Genomic DNA, 21402 nt, shown 5'->3' on the forward strand with positions numbered 1-21402 from the left:
AAAAGCTTATTACTTGAAATGACTAAAAATATCGTAGAGGCTCATTTCCACCTCCCAAAAGATGTTGATATAGTAACTTCTAAGGAACAGCCATGCTAGTCTGCCGCTAAAGAGGAGTCTTCTGGCAGCTCAAGGAATAACTTTGTCTATGGACCCTTTTGCGAAAATAAAAGCTTATGCTAAAGTAAAAAATAATGAAAGCTCTACAGAACTCTACTTTACTATTGATGTAACCAAAATAGGGAGCTCATTTGTTATGAGGGACTGATCGCACATAAAAGAGACCTTGTCAGGCCAGGCCATGTGTGTCATAAAATATAATGCTAGGTAGTAGATATATAAACTTTATAAGGGACATAAACCCGAAGATTTTTTAAAAGCTTAAATAAAACATGCTTAAAACATTAGCACTTGTGGTCTTAAAGGTGCTTTCTTTGTATCTCTCCCATGGGATCCAGAGAACTGGGCAAAGGAAGCTCTGGCTCTTCCCTTCCTTCCCCAGGGACCAGGAGAGGAAGGAGCCTCAGCCAATAGAAGGAAGAAAGTCTTGGCTTAGTAGCTCTGCTGTGTGATTGAGCCTGGCAAAGCAAGCTGTTAATCCCCACTTCCTTCCCAAGGGAGGAGCCTTGAGCAACGGAGAAAATAGTGGCTTTGCTCCGTAGCTCTTGTGTGATTGAGCAAGCCTGACAAAGCAAGCTGTGATGCAGAAGGAAGCAAGAGAGAGGGAGAAGGAAGCAGATGACAGCCAGTTGCTTGGGGGCCTGATAGGAGTCCTTCGGTGGACTGATTCGTCTCCCGGGCCATATCCTTGACACCCCTGTTCTAAACCTTCTAAGAGTAGGGAAGAAGCCCTTTGTATCAAGGTACCACCTCTACTTTACAGCTTAAGTAAGTCTGACCTGGGCCAAAATAACACCAGCAGCATCTTGTCCTGCTCCACCATCCCATGAATGAATGAACACAGTTGAATGAGCACAGCTTTCTCTTCAGGTCAACTGCTTCCATGACAACCTAGACGTCGCCAGGGCTTTTTTGTAGCAGGAACTCCTTTGCATATTAGGCCACACACCCCTCATGTAGCCAATCCTCCAAGAGCTTACAGGACCCTTAGTACAGTGCCTACTGTAAACTCCGGGAGGATTGGCTACATCAGGAGGGTGTGGCTTCAATATGCAAAGGAGTGCCTGCTACAAAAAAGCTCTGGTCCTCGCTAATTTCCTGCATTCTCTTACTAGGCCCTCAGCTTTTCCCCTTTCTCCACCTAGTTCAGCCTAAGTTTTAGATCATGAATGTCTCCATTGTACTTGTGAACAGATTCAATCTGGCTAGCCTTTCCACAACCCCTCCCCTCCATCTTAATACTAACTAATATTAATCCTAATCTTGTCCTTCCTTTGCCAAGAAAGGGTTAAATACCCTTTGGAAGCCTTCAAATTGCAAAAAGTTACTGTGTGTCCTAATTTATTTAAGCGTGTATTGCTTAAAATGTTAGGATTGGGTCACCTGATTGACAATGGGCACACTAGCAATCATACGTGAAGAAAACTGTAGTTCTGAGAGAAATTGTTAGGCCCAAAAGTTGGACTGCAGCCATTCCATTGAAGGGATTATAGCTACTTACAACTCCACATTTCAAGAACTACTACACCTTGGTTATTTATGCAGCAAACAGTACCAGAATCAAGTTCTTTGGGGGCCTCTTAAATCTTTGCTTGTCTAAACCTACCTCAGGGAAATAGTCCTGTGGAAACTTTTCTTTTTCCAGCATAGGTGTACTTTCTAATGTATCTGAGTAGATTTCTTTTCCCGTCACTTTTTTGTACTTCTTAGCTAGAAAGAAATAAGAACATTTTAGTAAAGTAACTGCAATTATATTTGTGCATACATGGATTAATATAATATAATAAACTAAATAGTTCTGCTCAATAGAAATTTAGTTGAAGCTCATATTGTAAAAGCTATCCATGAAAAAAGAATATTTGTGTTCTACTTATACAGTTTTGGAATAAACAGCAATCACAACAAAATTCTTATACAATGATGCAAAAGATGGTACATACCTGATGCACACATGCCCCATATTCTATACCTGGAATATGTATTGCCACACCTTGCTGGACTATCACACCACTTTATAGCATGTTTACTCTGTCCCACCCATGACTCAGCTAAAGGCACCCCAAAATGTAGACGACTTGGGTATAAACAGAGATGGGAACCAGGTTAAGGAGAACATAATCCTTCTTTCAACTGGAAACCTCCACAGATCCATTAGGTTTCAACTAACAGTTTGTCTCAGGTTCTCTGCCACCACTTCTATCTTCCTCCTCTGCCTCTTCATAATGTCCTTTCTTCTTACCTAAATGTGTGTTCTTTTTCTGGTGGAACTTAAGAAATACGTGCCAATGCTTTTCTGAGAAATGAAGGTGATGACAGTGGTTGCTTTAACTTTTCTTCTTTACTACGCTAAATTTAGCATAATACAGTGTGGCCCCTTACTTATCTCCTTTTCTCAGCTTCACAGTTAATGCGAGGGCAGAAATAACAACTTCGGCTAGGTCCAGATTGGCATTTTAAGCTGGCACATAGATGGGACGCGGGCAGAGCAAAAAGATGCAACCAAACCTGCATGTCCGCCTCCTGTCCCGCTCCTGCCCCCAACCCATCTGAGGGCCATCCCAGTAGCACCGCAAAAAGCTACCACCTTAAAAGTGGTAGCTTTTTGCGGAGCGACTGGAACGGCCTGGGGGCAGGAGTGGGATGTGTGGCAGATGTGCGCATTTGGTTGCACTTTTTTGCTCCGCCCGCATGCCATCTGTATGCCGGCTCAAAATGCCAGTCTGGACCCACCCTTCATGAAGTATTTCTGTGGTAGTGCCCCAGTTCTGGAACTTCTTCCTTGCAACTGTTTATCTCCTACCAAATCTGTTCAGTTTTTATTTGTTCAGATTTTTTTTTCTCACAGGTCTTCAGGTTTCAATCCTAAATACATGTTCTTGAGAGTAAGCTCCAGTAGACAATGTGACACTTACTCTGAATAGACTTGCTTAGACTTGCCCCCAGTTGGTTTCCTCCTCTCTCTTTTTACCCACACTCCTTTTACTAGTTCCCTGGTTGCTACCAGATTTGAGGAAATGGCTCTTAACAAAAGGTTTTGATGCAGCATATATTTGGTTTGGATTTCTGACTCCTGATAGAGTTTTACCACACTCTTGTTTTGTGGTGTTTTAACATTTTTTTAATTGTAAGATTGTTAGTATTTCTATCATCAGGGCCAGCTCGTCCACTAGGCAAACTAGGCAGCTGCCTAGGGCCCCAGGAAGGGGGGCACCAAATTGGGCTCCCCCCTCCTGGTGCCCAAGACAACTGCCTAGTTTGCTCCCCCCATCGCCACTGCTGCCAGCCCTCTTCCTTTCTTTCTGCTGGGGTTTCCCCCCTCCCCGCCATCCTCTTCCTCCACCCACCCCTTCCCCCCCTCAGGAGCCCACCCCTTCTCCTCGCCTGCTGTCTTCTTCCTCCGCCTGGCCCTTCCCCTCCTCCTTAGCTCGCCAGCCCCGCCTCCTCCCTGCGACATTCCCAGAGGCCACCTCCTGACACACTCACAGGAGCGATGCCATCCTTCTGCTTCCCTTAATAGTGAGCAGTTCTCTTAACAGGCTTTGAAGCCTCTTCCTGCTCACTATTAAGAGAACACTGTAGTACTACCTGCCCCCCAAAGCAGGGAAGCAGGAGGATAGCATTGCTCCTGTGAGTGGGAGCTGGAGCACAGCATTGGAATGCGGTGACACGGGGGATCTGGGGTGCTCATGGGGAGGGGGCAGCAGGCTACGCGCCCCAGGGCCGGGCCTGACTATCATGAATCTGGAAGCTGCTTCAGGATTTTTTTTAAAAAAAATGTTGAAATTCATTGGGGTATTCATTGGTCTGGAGAGGAGCTAATGGTGATTTAGAATTTGTGTGAGTTAAACATTAAACAAGTTAAAAAGTGAGAGAATTTTGTAATTATTAAACTACAAATGTACTCTTCAAACTTTATTTGCCAACTGAGTCTTTTCACATATGGTAGGGTGAAGGTTGAATTTGACTTCAAGGCCATTAGGTGCAAAATGCAGACTTTGCACTAAACCTGAGTGCATATATTGTACATTCGCAATTCACATGATTAAGAATAAGCATATTATTGCTCAACATCCAGGCAGACAGACAAGTTAATTGCTCATTATAAGTGCCATATCAGTGTTGCAATTTACATTGGTCTCTTTCAGGAATAAATATAATATGATGAGTATTTGACATTAAGACTTAGGTTTTACTTGAACATCCAAAAATGATGACTAGAAGGATTTATGGTAGTTAAACCATGAAATGCAATACTCAGAAAACTACTATTCAAATCCTTCACTAAAGTAAGACCTCCATACCCTCAATTACAAGAAAGGGGGCAATCTATCTTGGATGAGAACAAGAATAATGAAAGTGAACAACTGAGACAATTAGTTCACATACCGTTTCAATGATGTTTAATATAAATGCAGCACAAAGATGGAGAATAATGTGACCTGTCTTAATAAGCTAAATGAAGCTTATGAGATTTTGCAATGGAATCTGTACAGACATCTCTCACAAGCCCCCCCTCCCCAAGGATTTTTAACATGATCCAACTTCTTTTGTACATTTTAAAAAACGTAATGTAAATCTTCTAATTAATTTGAGAAAAGAATATTTGGTTATATCGACAAAGTGTATACAAAATGTAAGAAAAATGAAATCTAGCCTTTGTTAGAAATCTCCATTCAGAGCTCTTGATCTTGCTTTTTATATGCAGCAAATGTGATTCTAGCCTAAGTGTTAATTATATGATACCGTAAGGCACACAGTTGGCTTGGAATGCTGAACCTTTGTTAACTTATTCTGAACACTGTCTTGGGTTCACTGGTAATTTCTGCAAACAGAAGAGATTTTCGTCCCTGGAGTGCAACTTCCTTGCCTCCCCCTCTAGCCCAAAATGTACATCCACTCTGCACTGGGAGACAGCACAACTCCAGGAACAGAGGTCTGCAAAAGTAATTTGAAAAACTGTCCTTCTTTCTGTTCATGGAAATTGGATCCATGCCATTGCCATCACTGTGAAAAGCTGCAGTACATGCTCTAGTGTCCAGTGTTTGGTTTCTTGGGTTTTTTTTCCCTGGCACTCTTCAGTTTCTTTTAACCTTAATAAGAGAGTACTCAAGTTGCATTTATCCCCCCCCCCTTACTGGGGTTAAAGCTGAGGGATATTTATTAGGGGTGCATTTATGTCTTTGTCACTTTCCTCAAGTACCATATCCCCAATTTATACTGCCCCTTTTGCAGTTGCCATAAAATATATCAAGAGTTTTGAATATGAAACTCCAATGTTGGCTCAGTGCTAGGACTATCTGCTTGGCATGCAGAAGGTCCCAAATTCAATCCTCAAAATGTCCTATTAAAAAGATCAGGCAGCAGGTGATTTGAAATACCTCTGTCTGATCCTGGAGAGCTACTATCCATCTGAGTAGACAATACTGACCTTGATGGACCAATAGTCTCATTCAATATGGCAGCTTCATGTATGTACAGCATCATGTGTAATTTGATCTTTTGAGACATTTCACACATTTTAGTTTTATGTCTAATATATTTTAATCATGATAACAAATTTGTTTGCAAACACAGTTTCATTCACGTGCATCCAACAGACAGCTGGGACTAGTAGTGACTCCACGAGTACAGTCTGTGTAACAGGCAAAATGGTTCTGAAGAAACTAGACATGAAGGAGAGCCAAGCATTCTTGAGCCTTGACATTTAATGACTTCTGCTTACACTTACCTTTAAAGTCAAATTGGTAAATGTTTTTCAAGGATTCATGGAGAAAGTAAAAGCTTCCCAGTGCCTGAAACAAACAAACAAACAAAAAAGAGGTACAATTTAAATAGACTGCTATCAAGAATGTTAAACCTGAACTAAGTTTAATGGTGTCCAGAAAGCAGAATTCACTGACTTGGATTCAATAAAATCAATTATTTATTTTCTTTGATGTTTAAAGGGAATATTGTCCATCTAAATAAATTTATTGCTAAAGACACATTATTTATTATTCTTAATTCAGAATATGTATATGCTGCCTTTCCAGACTCCTATTCAAGGCAGCTCACAAGATGAAAACACTGCAACAAAAAGAATAAATTATAGGCACGCACACACATAAAAATCAGTATTAAAACCAGAAACAAAACAAGCAAGGCACCTGAGTACAGTGGGAATCAAAACAGTTTTTTTTTTAAATGGCCATCCTGGCCTTGTGTAAAGGTCCAAGAAAAAAACACAGGAAAATTTAGCCACCCCCATCTTCTCCAAAGATTTCCCCCCATTTTTTTCCAGCGGCAAACAAAAGTTGGGAAGCCATGAAAAAAAAGACGCTCCTATGAATTCAATATTTTTTTTAATGGTAAAATATTACTGAGAATCCATGATAAGATTTTTATGTAAAATAATATACAGTACAAGTGGGGGGGGGGCAGTGAGACTGGGGGGAGGGGAATCCCATCCCCTCATCAACAAGCATGGCACAACTCAAGGCCCCACCACCTGCTTTTGAGCCAGTGGTGTCTGGGAGCTGCTTGCCTGGTACAGCTCCCCGAGTCTGCTGCCACTACAGATGGGCCTGGAGCAACTCCTGGTATTTGCTGCAGTTGGGCCTGAAGCGGCTCCCAGGCCCCGGCATCCGCAGCAGCAGGACCTAGAGCAACTCCCAACTTCACCCACTGTCGTGGCTGGGCCTGAAGCGGCTCCTGTAGTCTGCTGCCAGTGATGAGTACACTTTCTTGTGACCCAGCTCCCTGAAGAAGGAAGGTAAGTGAGTCATCTGTGCATGCACAGACAACACTTTGATTCTGGAGAAAATTTAACCCCCTAATGTATCTTTTAAAAAGATTTGGGATTTTTCTGCAAGTTTTTTGGGGGGAGGTCTTCAAATCTGCAGGAAAATCTGTTTGGAGTTGGTGTGGCCCTGATCTGCAGATTTAGATATCCTCAAATGGGGGCTACATATTGGTATTAGTTAAATAAGTTAGATAATGATGAGAAGAGGCTTCGTGCGCAAGAGAGAACAGTCCCCAGCTGCAACGGCGGAGGGACTTGGCAACCCTACTGAAAATCTCTAAGCATATGCTTGCCATAATTCTGCTAACACGCATGGTCCTCAATGTGCATGAACAGGGCACCATGTGAATTTTCCTTGTACATACAGCTTTGAAGCAGGGCTCCAGTCTACATGGTTGTATCATCAGAACTTCTTACGTAGGCAGATATGTACAGAATTTGGAAAGCCACAAAAAGCGGAAGATTATTACCTGAAAACATCCAATGCAATCTAGAGTTTAAAATCCAAATGAATATATGAACCCGCTTCATAGTGATACAGACCATGTAGCCCAGAACTGTCTGCTCTGATTGATGACAGCTTTCCAAGCAGACGGATTTCTCTCAGCCCTGCTATCCTTTGACAAATATAGATGCCCAGAATTGAACCTGGGATCTTCTTAGTGCCAAACACGTGTTCTGACACTTAGCTACATCCCTCCTCTAGAGCTTCATGATTTGTGTGTGGGAGTGACAGGGAAGGAATCTCAGTCCCTCTGATGGGATGTTTACATCAAGGGAAAGAAAACATATTCTTAAGCAAAAGGAGTATTTTGTTTCATTTTTGCCTATTTCTAAGCTTGGTAGAAGGAAACAGACGCTCCCTTCTGGCACAACCGAGTTTTGGCTCACTGACTACTGCATTATTTATGAGAAGCTGCACATCTAGAGATTAAACATTTGCTGATTTGTCAAAAGCACAAACATGAGGTCCTGCCCATCTCCTTGACATATTAGTTCATCCAACAGAAAACACTGTCACACTTTTAATTGATGAGTACACTTTCTTGTGACCCAGGTAGCTTGCTCTAGTTTCTTTTTTTCTTGTTTTTAAAGGGTACATTTATACATGGAGGAGGCAAATAAGAAACACAAGCAGACATTCTCACTGAGGACTCAAGGTTAATGATTTTGAAAGGAGGCCAGGTTGACAGAATGAGAAAAAAAATGCTGTACAAAACAGAGACCAACACTTGATACTTTAATATAATTTCATTAGCAATAATAAAAGCAGCTTATACTACAATGGTATTTTGGCCTTTAACTTCCTAAGAATAACAGATAATTCTTAAATAGTAATGTTCTTGAAATTTGTCTACTTTCAGATATTTATTTGTTTCATATAAATTTCATATACCAAGGGCTGTCTGTTCTACACTTGCCTCCTCCAGTGCATAATTTGGCATTTAATGCAGAATTTAATTTGCCTAGTATATTTTTATCTTACCTTTCATATAAACTATCTGGGACACAGGGTTGCCGGTGTTGAGCTACCAACACCTGGGAACATCTGAGGCAAAGCCTAGGGAAGGGAAACATTGTTTAGAAGTGACATCACAGCATCCATGATGTTCTAGGAATCTCTTCCAATATCTATGGTGAAGATCACAGATATTGGGGCAATTCCTAGAGTGTTGCAGTTGCTATGATCTCTCCTTCCTCCATTTTTTTTCTCCCTCTGCTCTATAGAGTGAGTGTGGGGAATAAAACAGATGGGAGGCAGGTTGCCAGCCACAGGCAACTGGTAAACCTACCAGGGCATCATCCCTGCCCTTATTTTATCCTCAGAACAACCCTGTGAGGGGACAGGCTGAAACAGAGTGACTGCCCCAAGATCACCAGTAAACTTCATAGCAGAATTGGGATTTGAAATTGGGTCTCCCAAATCCTACTCCAGTACACTAATCATTACACCATTCCGGCACCAACATTCACTCAGAGCTGTTATATGATTACATGCTACCAAATTTCACACATAACAGAACTGGCAGTCCTGAGGGGGGAGATGAGGTTGTTTGTGTACAACCACATGAAATTTAGGTGACTGGGGGGCAGGCCCATAGCTACAAGGGGGCCTGTGGGGGCACAGCCCCCTGACTACTAGGCAGGGCCCCCTGACTTGGAGCCCCTAACCAGCCTCCGGTGCCTCAGCTGCATCCTTCTTCATTCTGCTGTCATCATACACTGTTGCTTCTGCTTGCTTAGGGGCCAGAAGAATTCTCTGACCCCTCAGCAAGCAGAAACAACGGGGCTTAATGTACATGTGTGCAATTAATAGGGTCAACTCTGAAACAGGACACAATCTGCACAGAAGCTCTGAATGCTTCTGAATATGTGCAGGAGCGCAGAGCACTGCTTTGTATATCGGAACAAACAGCAAAGTACATTTGATGCCATTCCAACTGGAATAAACCCCATGCATGTAATACGATCGGACATGGACTCTGTACAGCTTGCAACTTACCCAACACCAAATGGGTCCCTCCCCAAATACCTTTAGAATGGAAGAAGTAGGGAAGAAGAAGAGTTGGTTTGTTATACTCTGCTATTCTTTAACCTAAGGAGTCTCAAAGCAGCTTACAATTGCCTCCCCTTCTTCTCCCCACACAGGCACCTTGTGAGGCAGGTAGGGCTGAGAGAGTTCTGAGAGAACTGTGACTGGACCAATATAATTTAGTAAGCTTCATATGGAGGAGTGCAGAACCAAACCCAGTTCTCCAGATTAGAGGCTGCTGCTCTTAACTATGTCATGCTGGCACCAGCATTCAGAAAGGTCTATAGTACTGAGTAAGGTTATTAACCTGGAGTTCTCACAGAATTATAATAGACTAGACAGGAAATGGCAGTTTCACAGAATGGACTCTATGGCAGTACATCATTGTTGATCTCCCTTTCCTCTCAAGGGTTACCAGGTCTGACTCATGAAATATCTGGGGACTTTGGGGGTGAAGTCAGCAGACTTTGGGAGGGTGCCGTGTGAGCAGCAAGGTTGTGACAAGCACGATTGAACTCTGAAGGGACTTCTGACCATCATATTTAAAGGGACCTCATTCCTTTTAAATGCCTTCCCTTCAATGGAAAGAATGGAGGACGGGGGCACCTACTTTTGGGGCTCATAAAATTGGACCCCCTGGTCCAATATTTTTGAAAAAAAAAATTTTAGGAGTGGCACCAGATGCTATGATGAGAACTTGGTGCCTCTACCTCAAAAAACCAGCCCCCATCCCCAAGCTCCAGATACCAACAGATTGATTCTCCATTATACCTTATGGGGTCCAGTCTCCTTAGGGTATAAGAGAGTGCTCAGTGGACATGCAACCCCCCCCTCCCTGCTTTCTGATAACCCTGAAGTGGGGAGGGGAGCCTCCAAACCAGGGGATCCCCTGCTCCCAACTGGGGACTGGCAACCTGTTCTTCTCCAACTTTGTTCCTCAATCTTCAGGATTTTCCTAAATCAGAGATGGCAACCCCAGTACTGAAGTGAGTGTGCCTGACTATTCTATGGAGTTCTGGGGGCTATGTTTGCTTGCTGCCATTGTAACATAATAGAAGTTCTCAAGTTTTTAATCTCACTTTTGACTACAGTATATGTACTAATGTGACTCTAGGACACCTCCTGAAGTTGGTTTTGTACTCTGGGTCTTGGGCTAGAATCTTGACTTATCTCTGGTATTCTTTTCTCTTTTTTTAAATCCCTGATCAGGAGAGATTCTGTGCTTAAGTAACAACAGGATTACCCAACTCAGCCATCCATTCTTTACCATGGTAAAATGGGTGAGGGGGGGAGGAAGGTTATTTGTGTCAGAGGAAATCTCCACTGCCAGTGCAACAGGACTTTGGGTCCAACTCATGTACAATCTGCATCTCTCAGCTAGTCTGATACCTATATCCTAAAAACCTATACCTATATACCTATATCCTAAAAACACTTTATAAATAACTATACGGAACTGTCAGGCCATTTAGGATGGATGGCTACTTAAAATTAAAAGTAAGTGGATATATTTTGTGAAATACATCCACTATGGGCTTTTACGATAGAAGACAATTAATTCTATACTGCTGAATATGTTTTCTTGTTTATTTTTTTCTTATTTCTCATAATATACAATGACAGCAACCCAGTGATTCCTTACTTGCAAAAAGCCTGGATGTTCCCATGAGTTCCAAAAATGTATTTGTTCATTTTAACAGAGGATGCCACTGAAAATAATAGCTCGATCTATGCTACACAATTGGAGTGTCTGTTTAGACCAACACACATATGTAGGAAAAAATATCATTCATCAAAGATTCATACATTTTGGAGACTACATGAAATATTCTGTGAATGCAAATAGTATTCACAGAGCAGCATGACAACAGTCTGTTGCTCATGTTATTGTTCAACTAGCTATAAAAAGAAATATTTTTAAAGTATGGTAAACATTTTATTTTTCCATGCAAAAGATAACATAGCAACGACAATACTCATAACATCTCTTGCTATCTGAACTTGGCACTGTAATAAATATGAAGCTATTTCTAAAACAGTACTGAACAATGTGCCTCTTTAATTTTTAATTACATGCTGAGAAACAGGTCATTTCACTTGTGCAAATTTAACAACTACAGGGAAGTGCTTGGAACAAAGGTTTAAATAATTACTGCATAGAATAAACATTTGCTGCATTACCTCATTCAATGCGCTTAAAGCTAATATTGCAATTATGAAGAATGCTTTAAATAAATGTAAAATAAATTGCCGATGATGACTCAGAAAGTGTAATTCATGTAGTCATAAAATCCATAATTAGCTCTAATGAATATTTAAAGTCAAAGTTCAACCTAACTTTTTAAATGTTTAACCTACTATATCAATATAGCTCAAGGAATCCATTTGTCATGGAAAATGACAGCATCTGAATATTAATTAGCATAGGTCACTGCTGACAGGAAGTCCTTATCTCTTGCCAGTCCTTTTGACTACAGTGCACGTCACCAGTATGTTTGTCACGTCTGATATTATTGATTACCTGCCTGTTTGGCTAAAAACAATTAAAAGGGTTTTTGTTTTGTTTTTTTACATATTTATAAACCTGACTGTCATGAGCACTTATTTTTCCATTAGGAAAATGTAGTATATTAGCTGCCATATTTCAGTCTGAAGAGCAGCAGCAAATGAGAAGCTGCAATAATTCTAGACAGGATGACAACATTTTTACATAAAAGCATTCTTCTCTGGTTAGCCAAAAAGGAGGGGTCTTTTGTATTGTAAAGTATATTGGGAATGATACAAGAGCGCCATCATTATTAGACATAGCCTGTTTTAAAAACTGATTCAGAGGGCAGGATCTGTTGTGCTCCTCAACAGCTCCATTGAGATGTAAATAGAATACGCTCCATTTTTGTTTACCATTGGAAGTATATGAAGATGTAGCTCCATATCCTTCAGCTGTATCAGTTCAACAGACACAATACCCTTACAGCAATAATGGGAAAGATACCAGAGTATGGGCTGAATGAGGCCATCTCCCACCTGTCAATCAGCATAGTGATGCTGAAGCGGCAGCAGGACTTGGAGATCAGGGAGTAGATCCTTGAGTAGAGGTTTCTTGGTAATTCTATACTCTCAATGCAAATGATACTAGTATCCCTAGAATGGGGTGCATGTCTTTTTCGAGAGGGAAAAACTGACTGTGTGCACAAATCAACTCATTAAAAACAATCTATCACTTTTTATCTGAGAACAAATTAGGTGTCCAACAATTTATCATTTCCTGCATTAGCCTTATCAGCCAAAGCACACAGAATTAAACTGCTATTGCTTTTATTTTCACATCAGGGCATGTCTGACCGATATGCAGGCCTGTGCAACTTTAAAAAAGAAAAAACAACCCACCGAGTTCTTTGCATTTAACTCTTTAACAAGTGGCTGTCCCAGCAAATAAACTGTCAGCAAATCCTACTTTGTAAGGTCTCAATGTGGAAAAAAATACTATGGCATCACATAGGATCAGGGAAATATGACAGTCTATTAAGCTTCATATAATTCTCCCTCTGTCTATGCTATTCTGCACTAATAGATTTGACATGTTCAGTGGAAGCTGCATACATTCTAAGCAGAATTGTAGTTCCTAAATAGTCAACCTCAATCTGTTAAGAATCAGCTTTGTTCTGGAGCATATGAGTGCTCTGGTAGCGGCAGCAAAGGTAACAAGGTAACCTATCCCATCCTGGTCTCATACAATAATGGACTCTCCCCCCATCGCTAACAGGAGTTTGGACACAGCAACAATGCCAAGTGTTAGAAGGTGGAGCCAGATAGGGGCTTTGATGCTGGTTTCATAACCACAGCAAAGACAGGGCAGCAGGGTGAAGCCACAGCACCTCAGTGGGGACATGAGGAGGACACAGGACTTTCCTATGGCTCGCAAGAAAAGGTAGGTGGTTGATGCAGCTGTGGGGGGGTGGCTTCCTCAGGGAGGCAGAAATGGGTGGCCAGATTGGGTCAGGCCAGGGAGGAGCCAGAGTGGCCATAGACCATTCCTAAACCATTTCTAGAGGTGGGAGGCAGCACTGGATTGGTTGGGCAAATTAGTTTTAATGTAAGCCCAGTTTTATCATGAAGATTTAGGTTTCCATATCAGATCAAAGAGGAAAAAAACCCAAGCTTTGTCAAACAACTAGGACAGCTCTTATTTTGCATGCCTTAATACATAGGTACAGTCTGATCCTAACCAGGACAGTACCCTGGTGCAGAAACGAATTCTGTGCCAACCTCCTTCCCAACCAGCATCTCTCAGTAAAATCATGATAATGATGAACCCCAAGTGATGCCGGTGTTAGTCTGTAGTAGCAAAATAAAACTGACATCTAGGGAAACTTCTTCAGGTGCTAAGTCTAGATGAAGACTGTGTTGTTTCATTGAAACACATTAAACTGAAACCATTCAGCCAGGCACATGTAAAGCAAGCTTTAAACAGTCCTTGCACTAAAGTATTTATGCCTTTAACATCCAAGGAAAAATATTAAGTTGATGGGATTCACCTGATGGAGAAAAATAGGGAAGAAGGAATGGGGGAGTATATCTGTGATGTCTGAGGCTTGACATTTTATTTTTAAATTAATGCCTCATATAAATTTTTACTGCTGTTCTTGCCCACAACTACCTATTGTTGCACACTGATAGCAAGAAACACAAAAAAGAAAAGAGATCATGGGCTCTCTCTCTCTTTTAAGAAACCCTGATTGCCAGGTTAGTTTGAAGGGATTCTTATTTACTACAATTTGTCAGGCAAGTGGCTATTCGCAAAGCTGTCAGAGGCATAGGAAAAGAGCTGCCAAAAAGGTGGTAACTTTAAATTGGAACAAGCCCTTCCTATCTCTTCCTTTATACTGTAGTGCCTGCCCTTAAGTCCTAAGCGATGTGGGAACCCTCATAAATGGTACAGGATGTGCCACAAGGGGCTACAGTTATAGAGAGAATTAACAAAAATGTGGTAATTCTCATGCACAAATAGACGATGAAAAATCACTACTTTTGAAATTATCGTTATAGGGAATATGGTTTATTTACCTGTTGTACTTATATCATGTTTTTCCATTAGAATTAGGAAACTAAGAGAAGTCAACATAGGTTGGCTGAAACATCCATAAAGGTTTCACCCTTTCCCATCAAAGAATTGACTTTTAAGAAATGTTAAATGGAATTTTGGGCCTCTGCTTATCAACAGTTGCTAAATAATTTGCTATCATCTGTAATTTTTTTTTTTTAAAAAAGACTTACTGTATAAAATTTAAATCTTAACTTGAGCCACAATGAGCTGACTTTAAACAATTACAATTTGAACACCGCTTGGCTTTAAATCAATTTAGCATTTCATGAATCTCGTCTGCTATAATAGACTCTGTGATGGCAAATTCAATTTGTTGAGAAGACATTATTGCCCATTTCATTTAGTATTATCCAGGTCAGCTCTCAATGGGAAGGGTAACATGTGGTAAAAGGCTGTATTTAGCATGTCACAGTCACTGGATGCTGTTTTGTATCTCCAGGATTCTTTGCTTCAAAATAAGAGGCGATTGATTTACAAAGTACCAAATTTCAAATTTCATATTCTAGGCCTAAACATGAAATAATTGGACAGAGCTGTCCCCCTGTCTGACCCACCACAATCAAGCCTCTTTCAAGGTTGACTGCTTGCATGAGAAATATGTGCATAATTTCATTTTGTCTCCCATCCAACGTTCAATGTTAGAAGTTAATTAAATTGCTTGTCCATTGTATTCATCCACTTACAAAGTTAATGATATTCTGTTCCTGAATTAAGGAGAATTTTATAAAGCCTGTGCTATAGAACCTGGCATGCTGTACATTGAGGAGCTGAACTCTGTCATAGCTCCTGCTTGCAGCTCTTCTAATTAGGAAACAAAATGAATGTTTCTGTGTCTGCCAATGCAGAGGACAAGCCATTCCGACAGTGAAGCAAAATGCTTTGTACAATAGCAACTTAATAATATCTCATGTTTGACTATAATAAATTCAGCAGGATTAATAAACCCGTTAAATTTTTTAAAAATCACTATAACAAAGATGAACTATAGAGTAACAAGACAGCCTTTTAAGAAAGGACAAAGGTTTGCAGGGGAGAGACGGCTTCTTGCAAGGACATCAGCCCTGAGGATTTTACAAATTATCAAAGCTCTCTTTGTCAAATAGTTAAGATAGATTCAAGATTCTGCTCTCCCATCCTCCTCAACAGATCCTAACAGTAACATTGCCATTTTCACTGCAATTTTCAAAGGAATATATAGGATAGTGTTTATTAAACTGATGCATAAGACCCCACAACACACTGAGGATGTTAATGATGCGTGTTGGGGGTGCGATCTTGTATATGCTACTGGTATTGTTGCCAAATTCCAGGTGGGGCCTGAAGAACTCCCAGAGTTATAACTAATCTCAAGATTGCAGAGATCAGCCTCCTTGGATAAAAATGGCAGCTCTGGAGGGTGAACTCTATGGTACTGTACCCTCCTAATGTCCTACCTTTCTCAAACCCTGCCCTCCCCAGGCTCCACCCCCATATCTCCAGGAATTTTCCAACCCAAAGTTGGTAACCATGGTTACTGTAAATAGGCCTGTAAACTACCAGACTTATGACTAAAAATGCTGACTTTCCATTGCAAAAAAAAGGAAGATTGTAGACGTGGCACTGTAAATCCCCAGGTGCAGGCAGGCAGGCGACTGAACAGTATCTCAGCTTTAAATAAGCTGCTTGAGTTTGGGGCAGTTTCTGTCAATCAGACAGTGCCCCCTAAGACAGTGTCATAGTGCCACAGGCCTGTGGTTGGTTGTCCACATCGCTAAAGCACTGCAAACATGGACCTCCCACAGCTGGATTTCCCCCCCTAAGTCCTGCTATGTGTGCACAGAAGTAGACAAGCAAACATGGACTCCTGGCTGCATTCTATGGGCACTGAAGCACATGTCAGAATGGGGTTGGAGGGGAGGGGAGGATGCATTGGAAACTGAGTGGAACGATCATACTGCTCATGTGTTTCCATGGCATGCCTGGGTGATCAGAGGCCCAAAGCCCACCAGGCTAGCACTTCATCAAGGTAGTCACCGGAATTTACTGGTGGCTATTTAATCTGTGTGGGAGTTATTTTAGTGTGTAGTAGGGACTAGTGGGGCACAGGAGCCAGATGTGCATGTTCGATAGCACCCATTTGATCTGGAGGGGCGGGGTGGCTACGTCAGGCCAAACTGCTCATGTGATCACACGCCCCAACTCTCATGGCTCAAGTTAGCTCAGAAAGAAGATGATTTGGGAACAGAGATGGCATCAATGAGAAAAAGTAATGTAGCAAGTGCAGGAACAGGGAGCTGAAGTAGGTACTGGAAAAGGGTGAATAGAAGTAAAAATTATATGAGAGATTTACACCCTGAAGATGCCTTCAGGAATGAGAGCAGAAAGCATGGCCTGGATCCAGGTGCTGTCTTGGTGATTCTGGGCAAAAGACAGCATGGCCAACTGAAGTCCAGACAACATCGGTAAGTTCTCCTGCAGAGAATGGCCATTTGGATTCTGTGGCATTATACCCCACTGAGGTCTCTCTCCTCCCCAAACCCTGCCCTTCTCTAGCCTGAAATTAGTACCAAAAACAGCAGCTGTTCTGCCAGTTTGTACAATGGCAGTTGAAACTCACTTTTTGAAACTGGTCAACAAATATAAGTCCTGAAGATATGTTTTTTTCTGCACTAATTTCCTCAGATATAAAAGGCTTCCTCCCTCTGCAGGCACGGCATAGATTGTGTCCCTCTCAGACAGCAGCTGGCAGTCAATGGTATGGCACGCCACAATAGAGGAGGCACTGCCCTGATGGCTGCCCCTCACACAGCACCCAGTGATTCTGTCCTCCCCCCATTTTCTGCTAGAGTTGCTGACTCCAAGTTGGGAAATTCCTGGAGATTTGGTGGCAGTGCCAGGGGAGGGTACTGGGCAAAGTGGGCATACAATATCTATGGTACACCATCAGCTGCACCCTCCAAAACTTCCATTTCCTCCAGGGGAAGTCTGGAGATCAGTTGTAATTCTGGGAGAACTCCAGGCCACATCTGGAGATTGGTAACCCGGCAGTACATACAGCAATGACATGCATATTGTGGTAAACCCTGCCATCTGATCCACATCTTAACTTCATTTTCTTACAAATCTTGAGCTATACATTAAGCTCTGCAAGTGTATGTCTTTTAAAAAGAAAATAAGAGGACAATTTCTCAGCTATAAGACAAAAGACATTCATCATCTAGGGATACAACTTTACAAAATACTATGAATAAATAACGAAGGTTTGGAAAGTGGTTTTGTAGCTATACTCATTTTTCAAAGATCAAGTAGAGTAATTCTAATATAGTATTTAAATGTTCGTTAGTGTTTCAATGTAATGCACAGGCCACTAAAAAAAATCACAGAATATAAACATAAACAATCAGCTCTTTTTGTTCCCTTTTAATAGCTCTATAATTATTTATTGACCAACTCCATCAATGAATAAATCCAGGCATTTCAACAAGAGAATCCCTACTGGTTTATGCTTGACTTAATACTGTATTTTCTCTTCAAGGCAACAGGCAAGAAAAGTAATCCCTCAATTATTGTCAGTTATCCTATGTTAGCATACAAAAAGATGGTATAAAAGTTTTAAAATAGCCTTTTACTGGCTTAATGCTTAGACTGAATTTACTAATGAAATACCTGTACACTGTCTCACAATATAGCCAAATACATCACTGCTTTGTTGTTTTATCTGGAGTAATGGAAAATTGTTAAATTGATTCTGATGTGGGTATTTAGTATTCATGTAATGGATGCTTTCCACTGTGGAACTGTGGTTCCGCAGAGGTTATTTGTGGTTGTTCTTGGTTGTCCAGTTTTCAGGTACTATGAGAGGATAATTCCCTTGCAAATGATCAAATTGTTGTTAATTTCCTGATCCTGAAAGGCACCATTAACTGTGTGCATGTGGCTGTAAACGTTTACAAGAGTATGTTGTGCTTGTGTTTATCTTGTGTTATGTGATAGTGTGAGATATTTATGGTGCACATTTGATGATGGAAGATGGAACAGGCTAGCATGGGGAAAACATTTGTACAACTTCAGGTTATTCCTTTTTCCAGTTCCAACCAAGAGCACTATGGCAGCTCCACCAGCAGTCCATCGGTCTGAAAGTGCTGCAGGTTAATGCCAGGTCAATTAATAGGAAATAAGCATTCATCTAGGATTTGATCTTCCATGAAATGCCAACCAGCTTTTTTTTTCTGCACTTGGGTAGATGAGCATAATAGAGTCAGTTGCCTGAGTTCTCAGCAGGATCTCACCATTCATGACGAGGTCTCTTTGTCTGGTGTGGTTCAGGATTTCAGGGCTATGAAACCCTTATCAGGTAGTGATTTGCAAATGACAAGGGCCTCTCTGGCACCAAATCCTTCTCACCCTGTCCAGAAGACAAAGAATTTCCTCCTGGTCTCTATTATTTTACTTTTGGAGCAAAGTACTTGGATGCAAAGAAACCCCTTGGCGCAGAGTGGTAAAGCTGCAGTACTGCAGTCCAAAGCTCTGCTCATGACCTGAGTTTGATCCTGGCAGAAGCTGGGTTCAAGTAGCCAGCTCAAGGTTGACTCAGCCTTCCATCCTTCCAAGGTCGGTAAAATGAGTACCCAGCTTGCTGGGGGGGGGAACGACCCTTGGCACTTACCGTGAGGGGTCCTTCTCCTAAGAGGACAGGAGGACATCTTGGGTGTTTCCCACCGTCCAATCAGGGAGGCAGGAATCTTAAAAAACTTCCCCTTCCTGTGGATGTGGGAACCACCCTCCTTCCAGTTCAGGTGACTCCAAGAAGCAGTAAAAAACTCTTGCAACCATCGCTGCTATGAAAAAAAGGTGAGCTAACTGGTGGTTGGTACAAAAACTTGGCATGAGCCTCCCATACCGACTGAAATAAACTCGTATAGAAAATGTGAGAACAGGTAAACTACAGGTAGCCTGTGTTAAATAGTAACCAACAGCTGTAGACGAAGGCTACAGGAGAAGAAGCTAGATACAGGTACATAAAAGATAGATGCTGCCCAAGGTAGGGCGATAGAAGAAGGGGAGGGCAAGATGTCCTCCTGTCCTCTTAGGAGAAGGACCCCTCACGGTAAGTGCCAAGGGTCGTTCTCCCTAAGAGGCGGAGGACATCTTGGGTGCTCCCATAGCAGTATGTTATACAGGGTGGGATCGTCCTACTCAGGCACCACGTGTTGCAGAATTCGTCTGCCAAAGGCTGCGTCCGCCGACGCATATGCGTTCAACTTATAGTGGCGGATGAAAGTGGAGATAGATGACCACGTAGCTGCCTTGCACACCTCCTCTATGGAAGCGTTCCTGCTGAAGGCAGCATTGGTGGCCGCACACTTGGTTGAGTGTGCGGTGATCCCTGGTGGTACTTGAAGGTTTAACGCCTTATACGCCTCCGATATACACTGCTTGATGGCGTAGCTAATTGCTGATTTGGACATCTTCTGTCCCAGTCTGGGAGCCGCTATATTAATGAACATGAAGTCTGATTTGCGGATAGATTCAGTTCTTATAAGGTAGACTTTAATTGCTCTTCGCATGTCTAAGGTATGCCATGTGCGCTCCTTGGGATGCTTGGGATCCGGACAGAAGGATGGTAAGTTGATCTCTTGACTCTGATGGAATCTAGAAGAGACCTTCGGTTGGAAGGTAAGGTCCGGATAGAGAACCACCTTGTCCTTGTGGAACACGCATAGTTCCCTCTTAACTGATAAGGCCCCGATCTCTGAGACTCTTCTGGCCGATGTTATTGCCACCAGAAAGATGGTCTTCATACGCATGAACTTTAGGGGTACAGAACTTAAGGGCTCGAAAGGAGGACCTGTTAGGGCCGAGAGTACCAGGTTCAATCTCCAGGTAGGGAACCGATGTACTTGTGGCGGAGAACTCATGGAGGCTCCTCTAAGGAAGCGTCGAATATGGGGGTGAGATGAGAGGTTCACGCCGTCCACCTGCTGGAGAACTGAGGATAAGGCTGCCACCTGACGTTTGAGGGTAGCTGGCTTCAATCCAGAATGGAGACCGTCCTGAAGGAACTGTAGGATCTTGGGGACAGAAGGATGCAACGGGTCCACGGCTTTTCTCCGACACCATCTGTGGAAGGCTTTCCAGGACATGTCGTAGATCCGCGTTGTGGAGCTTTTTCTGGATGCTAGGATGGTGTTCGTCACATCACTTGCATAACCAAGATCTAAGAGAGAGCACCGTTCAACCTCCAAGCGGTCAATCTCAGCCATTCTGGATGAGGATGCCACACCGGGCCCTGTAGCAGCATGTCTGGGCAGATTGGTAAGTGAAGTGGCTCCGCTATTGACATCTGTTGGATTGATGAGAACCAGTGACGTCGCGGCCACCAGGGAGCAACCAGAATGACGTCGGCCCTTAGCAGTCTGATCCTTCTGAGCAACCTCGGAATGATCGGGATTGGGGGAAAGGCGTATAGAAGACCTTGCGGCCAGGGAGAAGTTAATGCGTCCGTGGCCTCCGCTTGATAGTGGTAGTACCTCGTGTAGAATCGAGGAAGCTGGTGGTTCTGAGAAGATGCAAAGAGGTCCAACACCGGCGGGCCGAAGCGTGTCACTATCGTTAAGAAAAGCTTCTTGTTGAGAGACCACTCTCCCGATTGAATGCTCTCCCGGCTGAGCCAGTCCGCCTTGATATTGCAAGTCCCCTTGATATGCTCCGCCCTTATGGACTTCAGATGTCTCTACGCCCATTCGAACAGCTTCACGGCCTCCTTGCGAAGGGAAGTCGACCTGGACCCCCCTTGATTGTTTAAGTAAGCCTTGGCAGCGATATTGTCCGTTCGAACCAGGACATACTTCCCGGTCACCTGGTTCTGAAAGTAGAGGACAGCCA

The 21402-nt window shown here is 42.5% G+C and overlaps 1 protein-coding gene across 2 annotated transcripts in view; it reads right to left on the reverse strand.

Annotated features, from left to right (window-relative positions):
• The window catches only part of INPP5A (inositol polyphosphate-5-phosphatase A), a 352919-nt gene that overhangs the window by 149862 nt on the left and 181655 nt on the right, over positions 1-21402 (reverse strand). For both annotated transcript variants that reach the window (XM_060241377.1, XM_060241378.1), the window contains exons 5-6: positions 5849-5912; positions 1727-1830 (exon numbers count right to left, since the gene is read on the reverse strand). In XM_060241377.1, the coding sequence (XP_060097360.1) occupies positions 1727-1830; positions 5849-5912 (168 nt within the window). The remainder of the gene's footprint in view (positions 1-1726; positions 1831-5848; positions 5913-21402) is intronic.

This window comes from Heteronotia binoei, chromosome 6 (genome assembly GCF_032191835.1).
Source record: "Heteronotia binoei isolate CCM8104 ecotype False Entrance Well chromosome 6, APGP_CSIRO_Hbin_v1, whole genome shotgun sequence".
NCBI lineage: Eukaryota > Metazoa > Chordata > Lepidosauria > Squamata > Gekkonidae > Heteronotia > Heteronotia binoei.